This window comes from Myotis daubentonii, chromosome 16, assembly GCF_963259705.1.
Source record: "Myotis daubentonii chromosome 16, mMyoDau2.1, whole genome shotgun sequence".
Lineage (NCBI taxonomy): Eukaryota > Metazoa > Chordata > Mammalia > Chiroptera > Vespertilionidae > Myotis > Myotis daubentonii.
Window position 1 is genome coordinate 26,212,653 of NC_081855.1, and position 23,468 is coordinate 26,236,120.

The 23,468-nt window shown below is 39.8% G+C and overlaps 1 protein-coding gene across 1 annotated transcript; it reads right to left on the reverse strand.

The window, feature by feature from the left end:
• Positions 1 to 6,862: 6,862 nt before the first annotated feature.
• Positions 6,863 to 23,391, reverse strand: WSB1 (WD repeat and SOCS box containing 1). The gene is made up of 9 exons (XM_059669449.1): positions 23,079 to 23,391; positions 18,249 to 18,417; positions 16,662 to 16,930; positions 15,384 to 15,515; positions 13,772 to 13,872; positions 11,420 to 11,592; positions 10,798 to 10,911; positions 8,507 to 8,614; positions 6,863 to 8,001 (listed from the first exon to the last, which is right to left on the reverse strand). Exons 1-9 carry the CDS (start codon positions 23,116 to 23,118, stop codon positions 7,842 to 7,844), a joined length of 1,266 nt encoding a protein of 421 aa, XP_059525432.1. The 5' UTR covers positions 23,119 to 23,391; the 3' UTR covers positions 6,863 to 7,841.
• Positions 23,392 to 23,468: the final 77 nt, after the last annotated feature.

Below are 23,468 nucleotides of genomic sequence, written 5' to 3' on the forward strand. Positions count from 1 at the left end.
GAGGACATAAACCTAACCTTTTCCCCCATAACCCCCCACCCCACCCCAGTACTATATGCACCAGGGCTCCTACCATGGAACTCTGTCGTACTCCAGCATAGATTTAAAGAGCTTTGCCTTGCGCTGGCTGGGTAGGTCAGTTGGTTAGAGTATCGTCCCAATATGCCAAGGTTGTGGGTTTGATCCCCTAAAATGCCTGGAAGCTGCTTCACACCTCTCTTTATACCCCTACTGCACCCCTCTCCCAGCCTGACAAACTATTCATCCTCCAAACTTAGCATTGCATCTACAGCCTTCCTTCTTTCACATGCCTGAGCACGGCTGCTCACTCTCTCTGAATCCTAAGTATGGGATCAAGAGACAAACAAGCTACTGGCGTGGGCTGCCCTCCGGGTCTGAGCTAGACAGCCATGCGTACAAATACTCCCAATGCCTTTCTGGTCCCTTGGCCCCTTTCGTCATTCAGCCATTGAAAGGTCGAGGCTCACTCTGAGGCCTCTTCTCCCCTGAGGCCTCACTCTGCACAAGGGCAGGCACCACTGCTATCTAAGGAATGAGCCAGAACTGTGGAAGAGGGCTGGCCGTCAAGTGTGCTTTCAACTGGACGAGAGTCAGGTGGTGAGGCCACTCGGTAGGGAGGTCAGGTGGGAAGGATAACCCAGCTACCCCACGTGGAGTTTCCCGGCATCCTCCCTGGTTTCTGGTGCTGCCCCCACAGCCGACTTCTTTCGAAGATTCCATTTGCTGGGGCACTGGTTCCAACAATAGGAGTGAAAGGAAACAGCACCTTCGTCTTCCAATCCAGGCTCTGCTACTAACGTCACCTTGTCTTGATCAAGTTGAATGACTTCAGTAAAATTAAGAGGTTTGAACCAGATCAGTGGTTTTCAGTGTGGCGTGGGTCAGGGTTCAGACTCAGAATCTCCAGGAAAGGGACCTGGCAGGTATGTTTTCAGAAATACAAGTAACTCATTGTCAACGCTGGCCTTAGCTCCTCTCTGGGGCCCATGTTGCCCTTCCATTCTCCGGAGAGAGCCATGGGGCACACTCACTGTGAGCTTGGGGTGGGGGTGGGTATAGACCTGGTGCTATCCCAAGTGTCATACCAGTGTAATTACCAAGAACTGGCAGGGTAGTGAAGAAAAACAACTCACATGGTGTGATATGCCAGGCCCTATTCCAGTCGTGTAACTATAAAGTCCTGTAATCCTTATAACAATTCTATAAGGATATTAACTACAACTATCCTCATTTTACAGCCAAGGAAACAGACACAGAGCAGCTCAGTCCCTACCCAAGTTCCCACAGCTGGTAAATAGAGAGCTGGGGTGACCGCCCTGGCAGCTTGGCTGCAGACTCTGCTATCAACCAACTCTGCTGCTCATGGCAATAAGCCCAGCAAATAAGGCCATGCCAGTGATCCTGCCTGTGGCTCATTATAGCAATTATGAGTTTGTCTTTTCCTTAGCTGTTTAGTGGTTTGCAGGTCTGTTTTCATTTGCCCTCGCCAGTGGAATTCCTTGAGAGCAGAAACTATGTTTTAGTATGCCCAGCACCCAGCATGGTCTGGCATGCAGCAAGTCCTCAAGTGCTGTTGGGTGAATAAATGAATGAATGAATGAATGAATGCACGAATGAAGAAAGGAAAGAAACGCTCTCGCTGGTTTGGCTCAGTAGATAGAGCGTTGGCCAGCGGACCAAAGGGTCCCAGGTCCGATTCCAATCAAGGGCATGAACCTCAGTTTCAGGCTTTTCCCCAGCCCGGGCCCTGGTTGGGGCTTGTGAAGGAGACAGCCAATCGATGTGTTTCTCTCATGTCTTTCCCTCTGTCTTCCACTCTCCCTAAAATTCAATGGAAAATATCCTCAGGCAAGGATTAACAAAACAAATAAAGGAAAGAAGGAAGGCACACATGTTTGAATGACAAGTGCTGGGATTGAGGGAGGCACAGGGTGCAGAAGCCAGGGTAAGGTAGCCTGGGCAGAGGCAGGAATCCGGCCCGAGGGTGGTTTTGTGCCGAGAGGAGCAGCGAACCAGTGTACTCCGCACGGTCTCTGCACACAGCCTGCCTCCAGGAGGTGGCTCCAGTACTTGTTCCAGCAAAAACCTCAGCAGCCTCCTCCCCTGCTTTCTCTTCCAGTGGAAGTTGGCTCCTCCCAGGCCTCCAGGCCTTGTGTGTTGGGCCAGGAAGCCAAACTAGTTTCCGTCCACCATCCACTTCACCACCCCTCCCGTCCCTGCCTCATCATCTGACTGCTCACATGAAGCCCAGAGTGGGGTGTGGCTGTTTTTAAGGCCTTTGGCATTTATTTCAAGGTGGGGGGAGGGAGAACTTAACAAAACAACCGCTTAACACACTAGAAAAGTATTTTATGACTTGCCTCAAATTTGTACGGGGGAAGAGGTAATCAGACACCCAAGGACCCACCCTATTGCTGTGGAGATGTGACCTGTGGCCCCATCATCCTTCAGCCATTGAAAGGTCGGTGAACTTTCAGGCATAACAGCAGCTCCCTGCCTTGGGTTAGGCTCTGTGCTAAGTGCTTTGGCAGCTTGATTTCATTTAAATCTGGTAATCATGGGCCTTAAGTACTATGATGATGTCTATTTCACAGGTGAGGAAGAGGAACTTCAGAGGTTGATGTGCCCAAGGTCATGCAGCTACAAAGTAGTTAGAGCAAGATTTTTAAAAATATGTTTTTATTGATTTTAGAGAAAGGGAGAGGGAGAAACATCAATGTGAAACATGCGTAGGCTGCCTCCTGCAAGCCCCCTAGTGGGGATCACACTTGAAACCTGGGCATGTGCGCTGACTGGGAATCAAACCAGCATCCTTTTGATGCACATAACTACGCCCTAAACAACTGAGCCATACCGGCCGGGCAAAAGATTAATTTCTAATTCATGACTATGATTAGAATGATCTGAGCCTTTATTCCTGACTTGGGCCCCTCCTGGCTATGAAATGTCCGTGCTTTTTTGATGCATCAGTTGACCTGGATAACTCTTCCACCAAATCCAGTCTGGCCTTCAGGACTCTGGCCCAGGGCCACCTGGTGGCTGCGACTCCTGCTGGGTCAGCTCCAGACAAGTGAGTCTAACCTTGTCTGCACAGCTGGTGCAAGGGGCTCGGGTTTTCCCTGGGTTTGGCAGCTTGTAACCTGACCTAGTGTTGATCTCTAAAGCCAGTGGCTGCAGAGTCACATGACTTTCTCACCCCCAGTGACTGTTTTGCTGTTTCCTGCTTCAGCAAGTCTGAGTTGGGTTGTTCCGAAGGGCAATAAAAATGATTTAAGATAAGTTCCTAAGGAGAGCCATGTGGAGGAAAAACCAATGTCCAGAGTGATTTCCCCAGGTAGTGGGCAAAGGGCAGAGCTCAACAGTCGTTTTCTTGTCTGAGTGGGTTTTAATTGTCTAATTATATTTGGAGTTATTCCTTTGTTTTTTCCACAATGCAGTGAAAGGTGGAGTGTATTTGGAAAGGTTAAGCCTGACATCATACTTGACCCTAAAGCAGCCGTGGGCAAACTATGGCCCGCGGGCCGTTTGAAATGAATAAAACTAAAAAAAAAAAAGACCGTACCCTTTTATGTAATGATGTTTACTTTGAATTTATACTAGTTCACACAAACACTCCATCCATGCTTTTGTTCCGGCCCTCCGGTCCAGTTTAAGAACCCATTGTGGCCCTCGAGTCAAAGTTTGCTCACTCCTGCCCTAAAGGATTAGCAAAGACTAACGCAGGCACTAATTTAGGAGTCTGATGTTGACTGAGTACTTTTCCTAAATTATGCCCATTATAGAGAGAAACAGGGTTCTGGAGACAGAGTAACCAGAATTAAATCCTGGATGTCATTTCTTAGCTGTGTGACCTAGGGGAGTGAGTTGGTCTCTCTGAACCTCCACAGCTACAAAAGGTGAGGAATACTACTTCAATTGTTGGGAAGCAACAGGGGCAGCAATGAGCACACAGCCAGCGCTCAAGTGGTAGTAGTAACAATTGTCAAATGCCTACCATGAACCAACACTGTGCAGTTATGAAATAAAAGCTGAACACTATTCATATAGAGGAGGCACTGCTACAGCATTTATTATATCAAACCTCCCTAAGTTGCAAGCTATTAAACAGCCAAGTCAGCAATCACCTGTCTTTCTTAGGACTGGAGCCTCAGCCAGCACCACTGCAGTCCTCTGGGCAGCGGGCCCTGGGGTGAGAAACTAGGCCATATGAACATCCTCCTGATCTGAGGCCAGATGGGGCCAAGCCTAGAAGGCTGGGTCTTTGCCAGCAGTTGAGCAGCATGACCCAGACAGTCTGAGAGCTGCTTTCTCTGTTCAGCACAAGCTGAATATGCTGGCACTGGGCCTCTCCAAACCAGGGGTGCTTCCATGCCTGCTGCCCAGGTTCTGGTCTCTCATCTTTCCATGGCTCTACCAACCAGTCACTGGGACCCAAATGCCAGCTGAGCCCCGAGAGAGGACAAGAGAACCAATCCCTGCCCAGGCATGACCCCTTTGCCTTCTAAATGAAGCATCAATCCCTAAGGATTATAACTAGTAAAAGAGCATATCTGAAAGGCCAAGTGGTATGGAAATTAATGAAGACTGATGGAATTTAAGCGTGTGTTACAAAATAGGGGATGATGGAGACAACCTTTGACTTAGGGACCGCAAACCCTTGCAACACAATTGGCCCATAGGAATGGTTGCTTTTTCTAAGCTCAAATGGTATCATTTAAGAGAGAACTTGAAACCTATGTAACTACTGCCAAACATCACAAAGGACTTGGAGGTGGGGAAGTGGTTGAGGAATACTAAGTGACTGTGTGATCCAGCTGAGCTCCCATCTATTTAAAACATTTTCAGGAACATTCCTCACAATTGCGGAGACTGTGAGTCATGACTTACTGGGTGGGCTTGCCATTTTGTGTTAGTTTAGAACCAAACATTTGGTTCACTTGGTGAAATTCATATCTTTATAGTTTCCATTTTATATTATCCTCATTCCTCTTTCTCAGGTAACTTTTAACATACATAATCCTTTTTTTTTTTTTTTGGTGAGAACATTTCATTATTAATATACATAAAATAACTTACTGGAGTTGCCACTTCATCTGTCTTCATTGCAAGTCATTTCATCTCGTTTCCTGACCTTACAAGAGATGATTTCTAGTTCACACTCTTTTTGGAGAATAATTTTTAAAAAGAGCCATTACTGCTTCAGACTGATTTAAAACAAAACAAACATAAAAAAGCCTTTTGCCACCATCAATGTATTATCATTTTTCCTTAACAAAGTCAGGGGTTTATTTTCCTGTGATGTTACAAGTGGGAAAAGCTCCTGGATTTCTAACCTTGTCTCTAAAAGAGAAACCACAAGAATAATCACAGTTGCAGTCTCTAATAGGGAAAATAACGCTGGAGTTCATTTAAATGGAATTAAATTTGTTTCTTCTTCCCCAATCCTAGCCTCATTCAGCCTTTTTCCCCCCTCCTGATTCTTCAACGGTTAAAATAAACCTCTGTAAGTACCAAGTCACAACCACACAAACCTATAAAGGCAAGCTTTACAAAGCAAAAGGCAGGTTGAGATTGCCCATTAATCTTTATTCCTCCCAAACATCTTAGTGGAAACATAAGCCAAGGTTACGATGACCCTTTCTCCTGATTACACTTTGTTTGCTACCAAAAGGTCTTACTTCTGAGGGGGAAAGGATGTAAAAAATAATCAGTGTACTTCAATTAACTGTATGATTTTGAAAATGACCTAAGAGTAAACCCATATACAACTCTATAATAAATATTGTTTTAAGATCCATAAATTCTGTAGTTAAAACACTGTCGTAGGCCAGAATCTGATCAGAATTACTTGGATAAAATGTTCATCAGCCACAAACTTTCATTCTGATTAATCTGGAGGTTAAATCCACTCTCAATGGTTTCTGGATTGTGAGATAATGTTTTACTTTGTAGTTTCTTATCCCAAAGCTAGCTGGCTGGCCGACAGCCAGGTCCTCTGTATCCACAAGCCCATGCCTCAACCCAGAAGCATGCTCCATCCAGCCTTTTTTGGTCTTGCTGCCCCAAAGGCAGTGAAAACCAGTTGAATCCAACTTAGTCTTAAACACAAGCAGGCAGGGAATTTCAGGGATCAAAAATTTAAGATTTGCCAACCCAATATCAAGATATAGGCCTTTAAGTTATTTGAAATCACTTTAGATCATTTGAAATTGTGAAAAGATAGCTTGGCTGCTGAACATGAGAGGCATTTCCCTATGTTTACACACAGCCCTATTTGGTACTAAACTAGGATACCAAATCTAAACATAAATAATCTCTTGCCAGTTCTCCAAATGATGTGCTTGTGGCAAAGACTAGAAGAGAGAAAGAAGCAGTATCATTTTAAAATCATGTAGTCAGATTCTGACCATGTTAAGACTCCAACTACATCTTCCCCACTTCCCTTGCTTTGGTCACTCATACATTAAAGTATTACCATCCTGTTATTACCGTCTTCCCAAAGGATGGAAGATATAAGCATGTTTCTACTTGACTCATATTCTTCAATCTCCCTTTCATCTTGGCACTATGGTTTTCATGAGAAAAGGAAGCAAGCAATTCTGGCCTTTCCAGAGAATTATTCATTCAAAAAAGCTATTCTTAAAGCATTACTGCAACAATTCTCCCAGAAGAAACAATGTACAAGTTAAATTCATGAAGCATTAACTCTACCCCTATACTTGTGCTATTTCTTCACTACCTTACTTACTTCATTTGCTTGTGGTGCTCCATCAATCTTAAAATGGAGACAGACAAAAAGTATTAAACCTTCCAACATATTTAAAAAAAAATTTGCAGAAGATAGTGATTTTTTGTCTTTAATTAAAAAACTCAAACAAAAATATATAATCAGAATTTTACATGATACATACATTCTTAATATCTGCAGGTAAGATAAGTAACAGAGGGCAAAACAGGTATGCTGTATTGCTTCTCTTTGGTAAGTCACCAATATTATCCCCTGCAGAAACATAGGATACATGTAAAAACAAACAAAACAACAAAAAGCACAAAACCATGGTCTTAAAATAACTGAACCTTACTACAAACAGCAAAATATTTAGCAATAATACAGTAGATGGATTTTTAAATTGACTAAAATTTGTAATACTTTATATACAAAGATTAAATTAACAAGCTGCTTTCCAAAATTAAGGTCTGCAGCAGCAGTTTGACTGGGGAAATGACACCTTTTTCTAGTTAAATCCTGGCTGTTTTTAATTGAATAATGTCACATTCAAACTCTCTCAGATGCCATTGTTAAGTAAAACAAAATCCTTTTCCTATACAAAAACTTTGTCTTACTTGCAAATCAGTTGTCTGCCCCCTACCTCCAAATGCATTTTATATGAGGCAATTCAACTTTCTTAAGTCAATATTTACCATCTAAAATCAGTGTTCCAAAATAAAAAAAAGTTTCTTACACTTTACAGCAAAGATACATGTTGTGGCTCTATTGAAACAACATATAAATGTTGGAACTAAAGATTAGAAAAGCAGAAAGGTCCATTCAACACATAGCAGCTTATATCTAAATATGTACATGTATGTATGTTTTCACAGTTAAATTTTAGAAAAAAATTACATTTTATATGTTCAGAAATATTTCTACTGTGGTCTATAAATAATATTTTAAAAACTCAACTAATCAAAATGCAGTACAAGAACGTATCAAATTAAATAAATCTAAACCTTGACAAACAGATACTTGAAGTCAGTAAAGCTTGAGGTTTGTGTAAAGTGTGTTCCATCAGTCCCTCCTACTCTTATTACAGAGTCCTCTATATACGATAGGAGAGAAACTCCAACACTTTGGAAGGAATCGGCAGTTTCTGGACTTCTTGGGTAGGCATCACTCTCCGGATTGACATGCGACATAAATGTTGAAGGCTAGGGATTTGCCTTGGAGTGGCCCAAAAATACACACTTCCATCATGTGTCCTAAACAGAAACAAAACAAAAAATCACAAGCTCGGTCATCCAAATACATGTATTTCAACATCCTACAGTTCAAACAATTATCGTCCAAGGCTGTGTATTAGAGTCACAAATTGCACGTTTAAACCTAATTAAGGCCCAGCCAGCATGGCTTAGTGTTTGAGCATTGACCTATGAACCAGGAAGTCATGGTTCAATTTCCGGTCAGGGTATATGCCTGGTTGCAGGCTCAATCCCCAGTGTGGAGCATGCAGGAACCAGAGGATCAATGATTCTCTCTCATCATTAATGTTTCTATCTCTCTCTCCCTCTTCCTTCCTCTCTGAAATCAATATATAAAAAGAAAAAATTATTAAGGAAACCTAACCAATGATCATCGTCTCCTCTATGACAAAGCTAATATTATAAAGAGCCCTCATTAAAGATTTACTGACAATAGTACTGGCTGTTTTGATTAAAAACCACCTGAAATTGTCTTGTTAAAAACAAAGCAGAAAAATGGATTTACCCAGCAGCTAAAACACTGCCATCAGTAGAAAAGGCACAGCAAAGACCATTGCTCAAAGGTGCAACTTGTACTGGATAATCCTCATCAATTCTCCAGAACCGCACCATTCTGAAAAGGAAAAACATTGTCCAGTAAATATCTAGTAGGAAATTTAATGTAAAAACAACTTTTAAAATTGACAAAAAAATACCACTATGCTCTGAGTCACAAAACAGTACATTCACACACAAATCACTGCAATAAGCAATTACTGTAACTTGCTTTATAAAGAGTGTTATAGTCTTGCCCTGGCCGGGTTGCTCAGTTGGGTAGAGCAGTTCCTTCTCGGTCAGGAACATACCTAGGTTGCAAGTTTGGATCCCTGGTTGGGGTGTGTACAGGAGACAACCCATCGATGTTTCTCTCTGACATCTATCTTTCTCTCCCCACACCTCCTAAAATCAATAAACACATTCTCAGGTGAGGATTAAAAAAAAAAAAAAAGTAGCCCTAGCTGGTTTGGCTTAGTGGATGGAGTGTTGGCCTATGGACTGAAGGGTCCCGAGTTCGATTCCGGTCAAGGGCTATGCCTGGGTTGTGATGGCTCAATCCCCAGTGGGAATGTGCAGGAGGCAGTCAATCAATGATTCTCTCTCATCACTGATGTTTCTATCTCCCTCTCCCTTCCTCTCAGAAATCAATAAAAATATATTAAAAAAAAAAAAAAAAGCATAGTCTATACCAGTGATGGCGAACCTGACACACGTGTCAGAGGTGACACGCGAACTCATTTTTTTGGTTGATTTTTCTTTGTTAAATGGCATTTAAATATATAAAATAAATATAAAAAAATATAAGTCTTTGTTTTACTATGGTTGCAAATATAAAAAAATTTCTATACGTGACATGGCACCAGAGTTAGGGTTTTTCAAAATGCTGACACGCCGAGTTCAAAAGGTTCGCCATCATTGGTCTATACCAATTGGTAATTTGGATCAACTCACACTTAAGAAACTATAATGCATGTCTGTCTTCCCTTCTCAGTTTAGATCCATAATGCTCACAGCCCAACCTTTCCCCATTTTCTTACATTTAAAACCCACTATATGATGTTTTACTATATTTCCAAGACATGTATAATGCCTTTTTACCTAGGTAGTGTGTCTAGGAACAGTAGAAAACTGACATTCAGAATTTATCCAAGCAAACAGGAAAACAATGATTACTGGAGGATAAAAAAGAACTCTCCCTGTACATTTGCTAACATTCTGGAAAGATGATAATGTGTTGCTTTCAGAATTAATGGGACCAAATTTCTTAATGCTACATCCATGCACACTGTATGATAAAAGCATGAGAAAATGGAATGGCTACATCTAGTTTCTGCTTCTTAACAATAAGCAAAATCTTATTCATGTGACATTTCATCTTGTAGTCTCAACTGTGGTGGATATAAATTACTCTTTTTACCATTTATCACTTTGACAATGTCCTTTTACTTCAACCTTTGTAAGACAGCACTGCTGGGCTAAACGCTAGTTAAAAATCCACCCAGTTTTCCCAAACTAGTTAACAAACAAGGAACACAGGAAGGGAGGGCGGGGGGGAGAAATGGGAGACATCTATAATACTGTCAGTAATCTACAATAAGAAAAGTGTAATATGCTAATTAGACTGGACATCCTTCCGGACGAAGCCGGGGCTGCGAGGGAAGCCTGGGTCCCGGGTGCCAGAGGGAAGCCAGTGCCAGCAGCTGGGGGAAGGAAGGCCTACTCTTGCACGAATTTCGTGCATTAGTCCTCTAGTAAAAAATATATAAATAAATAACAACAACAACAACAAAAAAGGAACACAGGGAAAGGTATGCATTATCTTTAGTTTACATGGATACTATTCAGGTCAACATTCTTTAAGACACACCAACATCTCCCAGGTTCTTGTCTAAAGAAAGAGACACTAGCCCTAGCTGGTTTGGCTCAGTGGATAGAGCGTTGGCCTGCGGACTGAAGGGTCCCAGGTTCGATTCCGGTCAAGGGCACATGCCTGGATTGCAGGCTCGATCCCCAGTGGGGGGTGTGCAGGAGGCAGCCAATCAATGATTCTCTCTCAACATTGATGTTTCTATCTCTCTATCCCTCTCCCTCCCTCTCCAAAATCAATAAAAATATATTTTTGTAAAAAAGAGAGACACTAAAACCCAAACTGTAAAAAGGCTTTTTTTCTTTAGCCTTAAGAATGTTATAAGTAGACAGATAAAAGGAAATCTTTAAAAGGCAATAATAAGTAGTTCAAGCTGTAATTCACACACTTACTTATCATCAGCAAGGCTTGCAATATGCAGTCCATCATGACTAAAAGATACAGATCGTACCCATCGGTCATTTGCTCCTCCAGCAAAAATTGGAGTAGGTGGGGGAAACAGGTGCCTGAGGTCAAAATACATGTTTTCAGTGGAAATGTATCACTTCAAGAAACAAAACTACCCAGGTACAAAGTACATCTGTCTTTGAGTAATGTTTAAAGTGACCTTAACATAACTAAGAAGACTTAAGAAGAGCTGATATATCCAAATTAAAGGAACCTAAAAAGAATTACTAATCTCCTTTTAAGAATGTGGTTTAAGGCACTAAGATTAAGTTCAACTCTATTTTTAACTTTTTTCCCCCAACATGAAACTCTAAATATAATTACCACTTCTATAGAGTCATGTCCTGTTAAGTAACAAGATCTATATCAAGAGAGCCAAGTTTAATTTTTAGAATTTATATTTAAAGCTTTGCAATATTCAAGGGCTTAAATAATAACAAAATTTTAAATTCCAATAGACTGCAATTTTAGGTTTCACATGTTAATTCTAATCATTCATAATTTTTAAAAAGTTATACTGACAACCAGAGATGAATTACAGGCTGAAGTAATTCATGCTGTACCTACCCAAATTCCATCAGAATGCCTCCAGTATGTGGATCCCAGACATATACCCGAGTATCGTAAGATGCAGTAGCCAGCAATGCTCCATCAGGAGAAAAGTCACAAGCTACCACATCATGGTGATGTCCTTCTAGCTTCCGTATCATTGTGTACTTATCCATATCCCAGAGGAAAACCTGCAATAAAAAGGCAAATGTTATAGCTTCACTCAGACACACAGAGGACAAAATGGGACATCTTAAACTAAAACTGCTAAATTTAATCCAGATTATATTAAATTAAAGATTATAAATTATGGATAATTAAAATAATATGCTCAGTGTCATAGTCAGATTAAAATCAGTCTTTAAGTTAATTAAAGTAGACATGCAAATTCTATTTCAAATTTTTCTGTTAAATGTTAATTAAAAATAAGCCTAAACATAAAAAAGGCAATGTAATTTAACCAGTTATACTGAAATCCATTTATTCCAAAAACTAATTAATTAAAATATACAGAAATAAATAGGGTTAAGTATTACAAACCCCCTTCTTTTTCTTCCAGAAACTACCAAATTTTTAAAAAATATACAGACAGAAAATGTAAGGTTAACAAATTGTTACTCCATTGGCATCTCCTTTGAGATAATCACTTGTTTACAAAAGGCTTGGGTCACCAACGTGAGCCTAGGAAGAGAAACAGATACTGCAAGCAAGGAGAATTTTCACAGCCAAATGAAATTTCTTTGGCAAACAACAAGGATGTTAAACCACATTACAAAATGAAAATGCTAATTTATGAAAACAATACAATAACAACATTTCTGTGAATCAAGATTTGCTAATCTGATTTTCCCAAATTGACCACACAATCATTATTAGTCATTTCAAGTATAAAACATTTAAATTACTTTAGTACAAGTTCACATATAGTTTTAGATTCTAAACTCAGTAATTAGACTGTGCAGAATAACTATAAATAGGATTCGAATGTTTACTGCAGTCTGTTATACTAATAGTGAGATTGGAAATTTAACAATTCTAGTAAGACAACTTCTCTTCCTCTTGGGATAAAACAATCCTTTTGGCTACATTTTTTTCTGCACAGACACAATATATTACTTCCAAAGGGGGGAAAAAACACACAAATTTTTAATTGGATCAGACTTAAGGTATCTCTACCATCTTAAAGAATTCCAAAAAATAGTACAGAGAAACCATCTGAAAGCCAATTAATTACATTACATGGTTTCACATGTCAGACTCCCAATTCCAGACTGGAAGATCAATTTACTTGGAGGAGTCAGTGGGTTTCACTGGGGGGAAATTATTTTAAAAAAGAAAAAAAGAAAGAAAGAAAAGCAGAAAGTGGACATCGACCAGCACCTGTGTACGTACAGTACACCTTGCAGCCGAATGCAAGGTTACTTCATCCTATGGTAAAGGTCGCCCCCAGCCCGGTAGCCAGAGATGCCACTCTTTCTGCCCAGCTAACACCATTGTGCGCCTGTGTGCGAGTGGTGCCAGCATAACCTCAATCACACCAATATTGCTGCCACCACCTGTGACAGGGAAAGCAAGAAGCATATGGAAAACACACAGCCTAAAATAGCAATGTCAACATCTAGCTTTGTGGTTCTTATGATTTTTAAAGAACTAAACTAAGTATTTTTTCTAAACTTCCAACATTTGCAACTATCATTTTAACATAGTTCTTGGACAGATAAAATGCATTTTAACCAGCCTCCCACCCCCCCATTATCACATGTATTTGGACTTCAACCATTTTCAATAAATATCTGAAGCTAAAAAGATCTCTAACTATACTGAGCTGGTAGACAACTAGAGAATTCATCAGTAAGCGTAACCCTCTTAAGAGTTACTTTATTATACCAAATTTCTTCTGTAATTCACTCTAGGACATACATGAGTGCTATTTTCATTTTTATTAGACTTTTAAGTTACTTTTTCTCAGTTAAATGTCCAGGTCCAGCTGGGACTCAAACTTTTTAAACAGCAAACTGGACAAAAAAAAATAGAACAACAAAGAAGAAAATTATTAGCAAGGGAATGTCTTAACATTTGGACTATATCTCCTCCATAGCACATAAACTTTCCTAGATCTTAGAAAAAAAATAAATTTGACAAACCCCCTCTTTTATGAATAGAATCTCTAACTAAAAGTATTATAATTTCTTACTTCACAATCAATAATTACATTTAATTTCCCTCATGCAAATACTGCATCACAAAATAAAACATTTAAGATATTCATGACACCGAGCACAGACTTGATGTTACTTAGATTTAAAAGTGATTATGCACACATTATTATATTCTAATTCGCAACAAATATATAAGAACTTTGACACATACGGCTTTACTGGCTCCCACTGAGCACAGCATGGAAGAGTCAGGAGAGAATGCACAGCTGTACACCCAGTTCTGATGGGCTCTCAAGACTTTCATCATGTTTCCTGAACAAAAAGAAATACCCGTGTTAACCCTAGAATCTACTTCAAATGAGTATCATTCGAAAATGGCAGAATCATAGAATCACAAACTTCTACAGTGACAGTTAGCAATACACATCAGTTACTCATTTTTGTAACTAAAGTTTTACTGGAATACAATCATGCCAATTTGTTTATGTTGGCAGAATTGAGTAACTATGGCCGAGTTAGCATGGTCCACAAGCCTAACATTTGCTATTTGGCTCTTTAAGAAAAAAATCTGCTCACCCTTCATTTATAGAAAAGACTTCTTTTGGTCTAATCCCTTTATTCTACAAATGAAAAAACTGAAATACAGCAAGGTTAAGCTTTAATAAACATCTTCAAAATGTCTTTTCACCCTTCTTTCTTTTTGGTAATCTACATTCTACTCCAAATTCCCTGTACATTATACCCTAAACACACAATTATGGCCAAGTATATTTTAACTCTTAATTTTACAAATATTTACTGAATACCTACTACATGCCAGGAAGTGAAGATACAGCTGTGAATAAAAAAGCAAGCATTGTGTGATATGTAAAAGAATATAAAAATTTAATTACCAAACTGTTTTAAGTATTGGGATCCCTTAACCCTTCGACACCTGAGAAATCAGAGGATTGATAAAATGCAGAGGAAGCACCTCATAGTTTGGGAATAACAACGTATGATTTTATTAGGCAACGGTTGCTACCCATCAGCTGGAACAAGTCTCCAAATCTGAGAGTTTTGCTTCCGACTACATTAAGCTATCTAAGCAAGCCTGTCAACTTTCAGCTTGTGGCTGTTAGAGAATTAGCAGATCTTATTTAAATACAAGGTTTTAGTTAAAACTATAAACTCATTAAAGGCTAAGAAGAGGGAAGATATACTCTCTATGGTCCTCCAAAACTTTAAGCATCACAAGTATCAAGGTTTCAGAAAAAAATGAGTACTTGCACTCATATACCTTTTATTATATTAAAGGGTAACTTTACTTTTATAAAATAATTTCTTACTTTATCTATCCAACATAATAATATACTTACTAGCATTTACATGTTATAAATTCTGATATACAAACCATATTTCAATCTAAATTTTATTAGATCACTAAGTTACATCTGTTTGTTATCCTATAAGGTCTACTTAAATTTTCACTAAGCAAATGAAGGAAGTTAATAACTCTCCCTAAGATAAGGAAATAAACCAACACAACCAGTTCATATAAAACCCTCAAACTGACCTAGATGTTATCCTCAAATAGTTGATACAGATCTGTGTGGTTAGTTTGTGAATAATATTAGATTGTATACTTAGAGTAACTGCTGGCTCTTATTCTGGGTCACATTTATGATTTTATCAATACAGGGAAAAGGGCCAAAGAACTAGGTATAGAAAAGGAAACTGATCATATGTCATTTATAAGTCAAATGCCCCTGATAAACCCAGTATCTTTCAGTAGTAATATCAAGAAACTAATTCTTTTTCATAGCCTGGAAAAAAAGACATACCATCATCTTTCAGGTCCCACACTCTCAGAGTTTTGTCTCTTGAAGCTGACACTAGGATCAAGCTCCCATCTGGAGCAAAAGTTAAATCTCTGACCACTTCAGTATGATCTACCAAGTTAAGGAGGAGTTTTCCTAAATGCAATGAAAAGGGAAAATAAGCCAATGTTAGTAACATTTATCAGTTTCTACTTTATAGTGTTCCTCACCGTTTAAAAAATACTTGGGCACATCTTTAGCTTACCAAGTGTAAAATGACTTACTTATTAGTGTTTTTACTATTACCTTCAAAGATTCACTATATACATTGTGTGTTTAAGATTTTTAAAATTGATTTTTAGAGAGGAAAAGCGAGGGGGAGAGAGACAGAAACATCGATTGGCTGCCTCCTACAAGCCCCTTACTGGGGATCAAGCCTATAACCCGGGCCAGGAATCGAATTGGCAACCTTTCAGTATATGCCCAACCATCTGAGCCACAAAGCCTGTATTTATTAAAAAAAATTAAAAGGGAATTCGAATTCCTCAAGCATACACAAGCTCTTGGAACAAGTTATTATTTAGTGTACACACACACACACACACACACACACACACACATACACACACATATAAACCTCCATTATCATTTTTAAATCTTTGTATACTGTGGTTTTAAAATATAAATTTTCCTTTTCTTTTCCTTAGCCTTGGATTACTAGTGGATTATCAAACTTCCCAAAAGATGCACGTTATCCCACAACCACTTTAAATTTTCAAACATAATTCCAGTGGGGGGGGGGGGAGTACTTTGTTCATCTAATATTTTAAGAGTTTTGTTTTCTATGAAAATCTATGTGCTTAGTTTTTTTCAAGAATACAATACATTTAATGACACCCCCACTCCATGTTTGTATCACCTGCTATATTCTAATGCACATATTATTCTAATACTCATTTTTAAAAATCTTTCCAAAGGGTTAAATGATTGTTAAAAACCAGATTTGCCTTGAAACGTGTAAGCTATCAACCACTGAAAACAGAAATCACCTTACTCTTTGATACACTCCTTAGATATGCCCTTCTTGCTGTAACATTCTCAAGATTGATCAAGCAGTGTGAACTCTATTATCCTAAATTAAAACCACAGCTGAAGATGTCATTAGGCCAACTAAAAAGACACACTGTACCAATTCTTGCTTTTCACTAAGTTAAAATCCTCAAATCATATATTCTACTGCCTACTAGCAACGCCCTCCATCATAAACTAATCAAACTTGCCTTTAAAACTCTGAATCCATACCTGTATATACATCCCATATTTTGATACGCCCATTGCTTAATCCTGTGGCAAGGAGTAGCTGATCTTGTCCAAATTTGAATCGATGCCATTCTATATTTACACAGCGACTCTGTTTTTCTGGAACTGAAGATCCAAAAGCAAGACTCCAGACTATATCACCACAGTCTATAATATGTTCACGAGGCTTATTTTTCTGAGCACCATCACTATTTTGTCTTGACAATCTCAAACTGTTTGAATTAGTGATATTCTTTGTGCCATGCAAGAGACTGGGGAAGAGGTGGGGAAAAAAGTCAGATTAAAATTTAGTTATTATTTACTCTGGACTCCTGGGGATATGAAATGACCTTTGTTAACCTCAATATTATTATCGTGATACTAAATAACAATAGAATCCCATAAATGGGAAGGGGAAAAAAAGTTATTAGCTATGAGGGTATGACCAAATAAATCCTCAATAGCGGAAAAAGAGGAAGTTCAACAATAAAGTAATTTTATTTGTTTCAAATTTTTCTTTGAAATCACTGTATCGGTTAGGACTCCTTTAATTAACCGAAAGCAAGTGTAAATAAGCAAATAAACAAAATAAAACCACCGAGAAGTTAAGATATAAAACACCCTGGTAATAATCAGTAGTTTCCCATACTTTCTAGACCTAAAGCAGTGATGGCAAACCTTTTGAGCTCGGCGTGTCAGCATTTTGAAAAACCCTAACTTACTCTGGTGCCGTGTCACATATAGAAATTTTTTGATATTTGCAACCATAGTAAAACAAAGATTTATATTTTTGATATTTATTTTACATATTTAAATGCCATTTAACAAAGAAAAATCAACCAAAAAAATGAGTTCGCGTGTCACCTCTGACACACGTGTCATAGGTTCGCCATCACTGGCCTAAAGTAATATGTAATAAGGACATTAATAAGTATAACCATGAAAGTAGACTACACACAAAAAGCAGGAAAAGATTAAATTTAATATATGATACATTTAAAAAAACTTTCAACAATTATCCAAACCCAATTAAACCCAGAGGATAAGTACATAAAAAGTAATTATATGATCTATGCCACCTCTGTTATCTAATGAAATATTGTGAAATTAAAAAGTATCAGATAACAAAGGTCATGTGACCTGCCACAACACAATATATACACTACACAATTAATCTGCCTAATAATACACAGAAACATTTATTAAAAACACAAAAGTACCTGAAAAAGTGTTCTATAACATACCAGAGGCCCAGTGCACCAATTCATGCATGGGTGGGGTCCGGCTGGCCCTACCCCTGATCAGAGTGGGGGCGGGGCTGGTCAGTAGGAGGGGCCGAGGGCAGTTGGCCAGCTGGCCCCACCCCCTGGTCAAGGGGACAATTTGCATATTAGCCTTTTATTATATAGGGTAAGGCCAGATAATTCTTCTCACAAATTTTCCAATACATTCAGCTTATGATAAAATATTTTTATAACAATCTACAAAGGTAAAACTTAAATATCAGTATCTTTTTCTTTTTCTCTTCATGTACTGAAAACAGGAAATTCTACAAGCAGATACAAAGTACAAAAAAGAAAAGTGTCTTACAAGTTCGTAAGGCACTGGGACCACGGAACAAGCTTTACTGTACAATATCCTTGAGACCAAGCGAAGTATGAACCATCTGGAGCAAAAGCAACAGTCCAATTTTCACGACCACATTTCTTGTCAAAAGGAGCTGCTAGAGCCAAAAGTTCACCTATAGTACGTGATCTCACTAAAAAAGAAAAAGAAAAATACAGGATATTATATATAACCAGCAATGAATTTAAGACTGCCTCCATATTACTTTGGGACACACTAACTCCATTGAGTATTTTTCCCTTTTCCTATGAGGACAAGATATGAGTTTTGCTTTCTACCCTTTGAGGGGACATATCTGGTGTAAAGACCCCTTAATGATTACATCTTCAAGTTTTGTTGAAGTTAGCTTCCTAAAATTTTCCAAAGCAAGAGCTTTTTAGAAAGTTTCTATTAAAATAAACCAAAAAAATGATCAAGTAACAATACTGCAAAGGTCAATCAGGGCTATCAATTTCTGAAGTCCAGGCTTTTGCACTGCCTTATGTTGTCATCAATCTGCTAACATTTAAAATGTAAGAGACGGCCCAGCCAATGTGGCTCAATGATTGAGTGTCTACTCATGAACAAAGTCAGGGCACATGACCAGGTTGTGGGTTCGATCACTGATAGTGGGCATGCAGAAGACAGCTGATCAATGATTCTCTTTCATCATCAATGTTTCTCTCTCTCCCTTCCTCTCTCTGATATTAATAAAAACATATTAAAAAATAAAACGCAAAAAACTAAAGTTACTTTGTAAGAAAAGTATCTTCAATGCTTATCTTTTTTAGGCCATGGTCACAAAAAAAGCACAAAATCCTCAAAACTAGAAGGGACTTAAAGACTATTTAGTCCAACCTCTCAACCAGTGTTTTAAATGCCTAACATTCAACAGCGGTCCTCATCATCTTCCTAATAAGCTACAAATTGACCCCAAAATGAAATAATTATTTTGCTTTTTGAAGGACAAAAAACAGACAATCCCATACATTTTTTGTTTAACTAAGAGTCTTAAATTTCGCATTCATAATAAAACTGGCCTATTAACAGAGTGCACAGAGAATTTTTATTGTGTTTAACATGCATGATCAACAAGCTCCTTCCGTACGTGTGCATATATACTCAGATGGAATTTCCTCAATTTTGGGAAAGGATGTTCTTTATCTTGGGTTGGTCTTACTTTCAAATTTTGCTACTCTTCCTTCTCAGTTATTAGTTTTTGTCAAGTTTAGTTTCCCTATGATCTATTTTGTGGTCAGTTGCCTGGTAATCTCTACAGTTTATTTCCAACAACTAAATTTCAATATATTCTTTGTATTGCAATTCAAATAAGAACCACTTATACTCTTGAATGAATATGAAAGTACATGTATAAGCTCTCATTCTTAAGTGATTTAAATATTTCATTGCCCAATTCTTTGATATATTAATGAATAAGCTATGGTTTAAAAAGTAAAGGAACAAAACAGACCTATTTTTCTATGATACTCATAAGCATGAGTATCTAATAAGGCTAATTCTAATTTGGTGTAGCTCAGATTATCAGAAATTTTCCTTTTGATGACTCAAAATCTTCCTCCTTGCCACTCCACCCACTCAGTCCTGATTCTGACCTAAGAGAATAAGCCTAATCCTGCTCACATGACATTCATACGCTGAAGACAGCTATGACATCATCAACTAAATATTTTCACCAGGCTAAAATTTCTAGTCCTTTTGATCATTCCTTAGATTAGGTAGTTTCAAGTCTATTCCCCATTTTCACCTTCATCATACTTTTCTGGATAAACTCCAGTTAGTAATGGCCCTCATAAAAGTGGCACACAGAACTAAACACAGTACTTAAGATGTGGCTTCATAAAAGCAGCAGAACACCCCACCACCTACTGCCAACTCACTTGTAATCAATACAATATAAAGTGACATTAACTTCATTAGTTATAATGTGACTTTCTTAATACAAAATTTCCAAACGAGTGACTCTCAAATGCCTGCAGAATAACTTTTTAAATATACAAAGGCTTTTTGAAAGGGCTTGCCTCTCCATGTTTCCTTACATTCCTCCAAGTCCATAATCTTTTTTTGGTCTGTATTTTAAAATCACTCTATTTTCTTTCAGCATCCAAAATATCTTTAATTACAAGGCAGAGGTTTTTTTTCTTCTTTTACCTTGGCCACAATCACAAACTTCCTTTATATAAAGGGTGGTAATAAATCAACAACTTAAAAATTGGTTTAAATAAAACAAAGACCATGAAATAATAAGCTAATTTATTCTTGAATATAAATTCAAGAAATATAAAAAGCACACCTACCAAATAAATACTGTTACAAGTATTGAATTAATAATTACCTTGTGTTTCTTTATTCATAGGTGGAGCAAATGATCTTTCAGTTAATCAAATGGATTTAAGCACTCATTTAAATACTGGTACAATATTTTAAACTAGCACAACGTTTATAATGAAGTGCTTTGAGAAAAGTTTTCTAAGATAAACCTTTATTACATTACCTGCAACTGTTTAATGTTGGTATCCTAAGAAATGTATGATTTAGACCTTGTATAAGGGGAAAGCTGCCTGCCATGGGAGCTCAGCCATAAATACAACTCTCCATTATTAATATCTGTACAGTAGTACACATCATCTGAGTCACTGTTGAACCAAATTTAGCTCCTTCTCCACATTCCTCCCTGCAATTTCATAACCAGAAAGGATCTTTGATAGTGCCTTGTGAAAGAGGGCAGAAACTCCCTGACAGATTTAATTATTCATGGAATCTTGTCTCCCCTCCTTCAGTAAGTAGTAGAGAACCAAAATAGGTATAATTAATACCCAAGAAAGAAGGGGGAAAGTAAGTCCTTACAGATAGCTACAAAGCTACACAGAGATACTAGGGTTTAACCCTGTATCCAAATGATACTTCAAAAAAAGCCCTGGCTGGTTTCCCATCCGCCAGTGGTTGCAGGTTTGATTCCTGTCAAGGGCTCGTACCTCCCTTGCACCAGGCCCTTATCAGGGCTGATTCAGGAGGCAACTAATCCAGGGAGGTAACTTAATTGATATCGATGTTTCACTTTTTCTCTCTCAAATATCCTCCATGAGGATTAAATAAAATTTGTTCAGTTAGAAAAGACCAAAGTATTTTTATGCCGGCACTTAGTAACCTTATATCCAGGAAATAACACTGAGACCTAAATATGAAAAAAAAAAAAATTTAATTGAAAAGGCTACTTAGATGATTCTACCTTATGCAGTTCCGCTCTATCCCTTAGAAGAGAGGACTGAAAAGTTTTCAAAATGGTTCATCAAGGTGAAGCAAAAACACAAATTACAGAAAGGCAAATCACTCATCTGTGATATTATGTAATGGGGGGAGGGAGGGAACCACTGGACTAAAAGTAAGAACTTTTTAAAAAATGCATACTTTTATTGATTTCAGAATAACTTCTTCTGCGTTCTATGTTCCACATCAGAGCATATTAGTCTTAAAGCACAGTGAAAATAAAAATGGGATACGAATTGTTTTCTCTGCAAATTTAAAAGTTATTAAAATCAGAATTATAAAGCTCCCTTCCTAAACTGCCATTCAATACCTTACCCTTAAAACTAAAGCCATTTCTTTTTAAGCTGTCTCTAAATATAAAAAATGTGCCCATAGACAGGATAGAGGGCGATTTGTGTGGTTCAGCTTCTCCCTTTCTCTACAAATACCTCCTCCATGTATTTAGTCAGGGCACCCATTTAGCTGAAGAACAAGGAAATGCAAAGGCTCTTACTCAGCTGCCACCTTCACATTAACATAGTAAGTTCAGAGATGGGCTTTGTTGTTGTTGGGGGGAGGGGAGGTTGCTACATCTATTCTAATTTTTAAAATAAAAATGACCTACATGTATGGTATACAACATGTGCAATTTTTACTAAGTCTAGCAATGCACTGTACCTCAACCACCCCCCGCCCCCCCCCCCAAAAAAGTGAGATGCTTTTAAACTGAGCCACTGAGGTCTTGACGCACAACCCGGGACACCCACTGCCCCGGCTTCGGGGCGGCGGCGCTGGCCGTGCCCGTTTGCGCACAGCCTTTCCCGACGGCCCTTCCGGACCGCGGCTTCCCTGCGGCCACTCCGCCCCGCCGCGGGCCCCTCCCTGCTCCTGGGCGCCCGAAAGATAACTCGGAGTCGTCCTCCCCCGAACCACTCCCTCCCTTAACGCCAGGCCATTTTTGAAACACTGCCTTTGCCGGGCTGATGGCGGCGCTTCGGTCGCGTTCCTCCTTAGAAGAGCGGTGGGCACACGAGGACCCCGCCGTTCACTCATTGCAGCTCAGAGCACGCGAGTTCACTTTCGCGTCATAAAAATGTCAGAGTCCCCCAGTCTTGACCAGGACTCACTCCCCTGCCCACTCGACGCCCCAGCGGCTGCGCCAAGCAAGGAGGATCCCAGGATCACGGCCCCGCTCGGACCTCGGAGGAGGACACTGGGGTCCCCAGGGGTGTGTTGGCCCCGGGCCGCGGTCATCACTGGGGCCCTCGCTGCTCGGCGCCCACGGTCCCCTCGACGCTGAGAGCCGCGCGCCGCCGCCTCCGGGGCCAGGCGCAAGGGGGGGGGGGCGCATCAATGAGGATCGCCTCTTTCCCTCGCAACACCCACCCGCGCGCCGGGCCGCTTCCTTCCAGTTCGCTCCGGGGCTCGGCCGGCTCACCCCACCCCCCTCAGCCGCGGAGGGCTCCCCTCGACCCTCCTCCGCCGGGTCCCTGCCTCTCCCGAGCCCCCGCGCGCTCGCCAGCACCCCTCGCCCACCGTCCCGTTCCTCACCGATCTCTTTCTCGTTAACCCTCGGAGGAAAGCTGGCCATCTATGGGGCACCGTCTGATTCCGGGGGTGCGAGGCGGGCGCAACGACAGAGAAGGGAGCGGCGAGCGCTGAGGGGCGTGACGCGGGATGGGTCCCTCCCGGTCCCGGGGACGGAGGGAGGGGCGGGGGCGGTCGCGGCGGCCTCTGCCGACTGCCCCGGGGAAGCTCCGGAAGGCCTCGGACCGAACTACGGGGTCAAACTCAGACAATAGACCCTGGTCGCTGCCTGACGTCTACAGACACAGACACTCCCTTCCACGCTGTCGACGGCAAACGAGACACTGGAGACAAAATGGCGGGCGGCGGGAATGATATCGGGACGGTGAGGGGCGGGGGCTCGTGACGTCACAG

What these genes read in the sequence shown, in the direction of transcription:
- WSB1 (XM_059669449.1), bottom strand. Translation starts at nt 23,118, where the DNA reads ATGGCCAGCTTTCCTCCGAGGGTTAACGAGAAAGAGATCG. An exon ending in TCCCAGTGCCTTACGAACTT is followed by an intron (nt 16,931 to 18,248) that starts GTAAGACACTTT and finishes CCTCTTCCCCAG; the next exon opens with TCTCTTGCATGGCACAAAGA. An exon ending in GGCATTCTGATGGAATTTGG is followed by an intron (nt 10,912 to 11,419) that starts GTAGGTACAGCA and finishes TTTTGACCTCAG; the next exon opens with GCACCTGTTTCCCCCACCTA.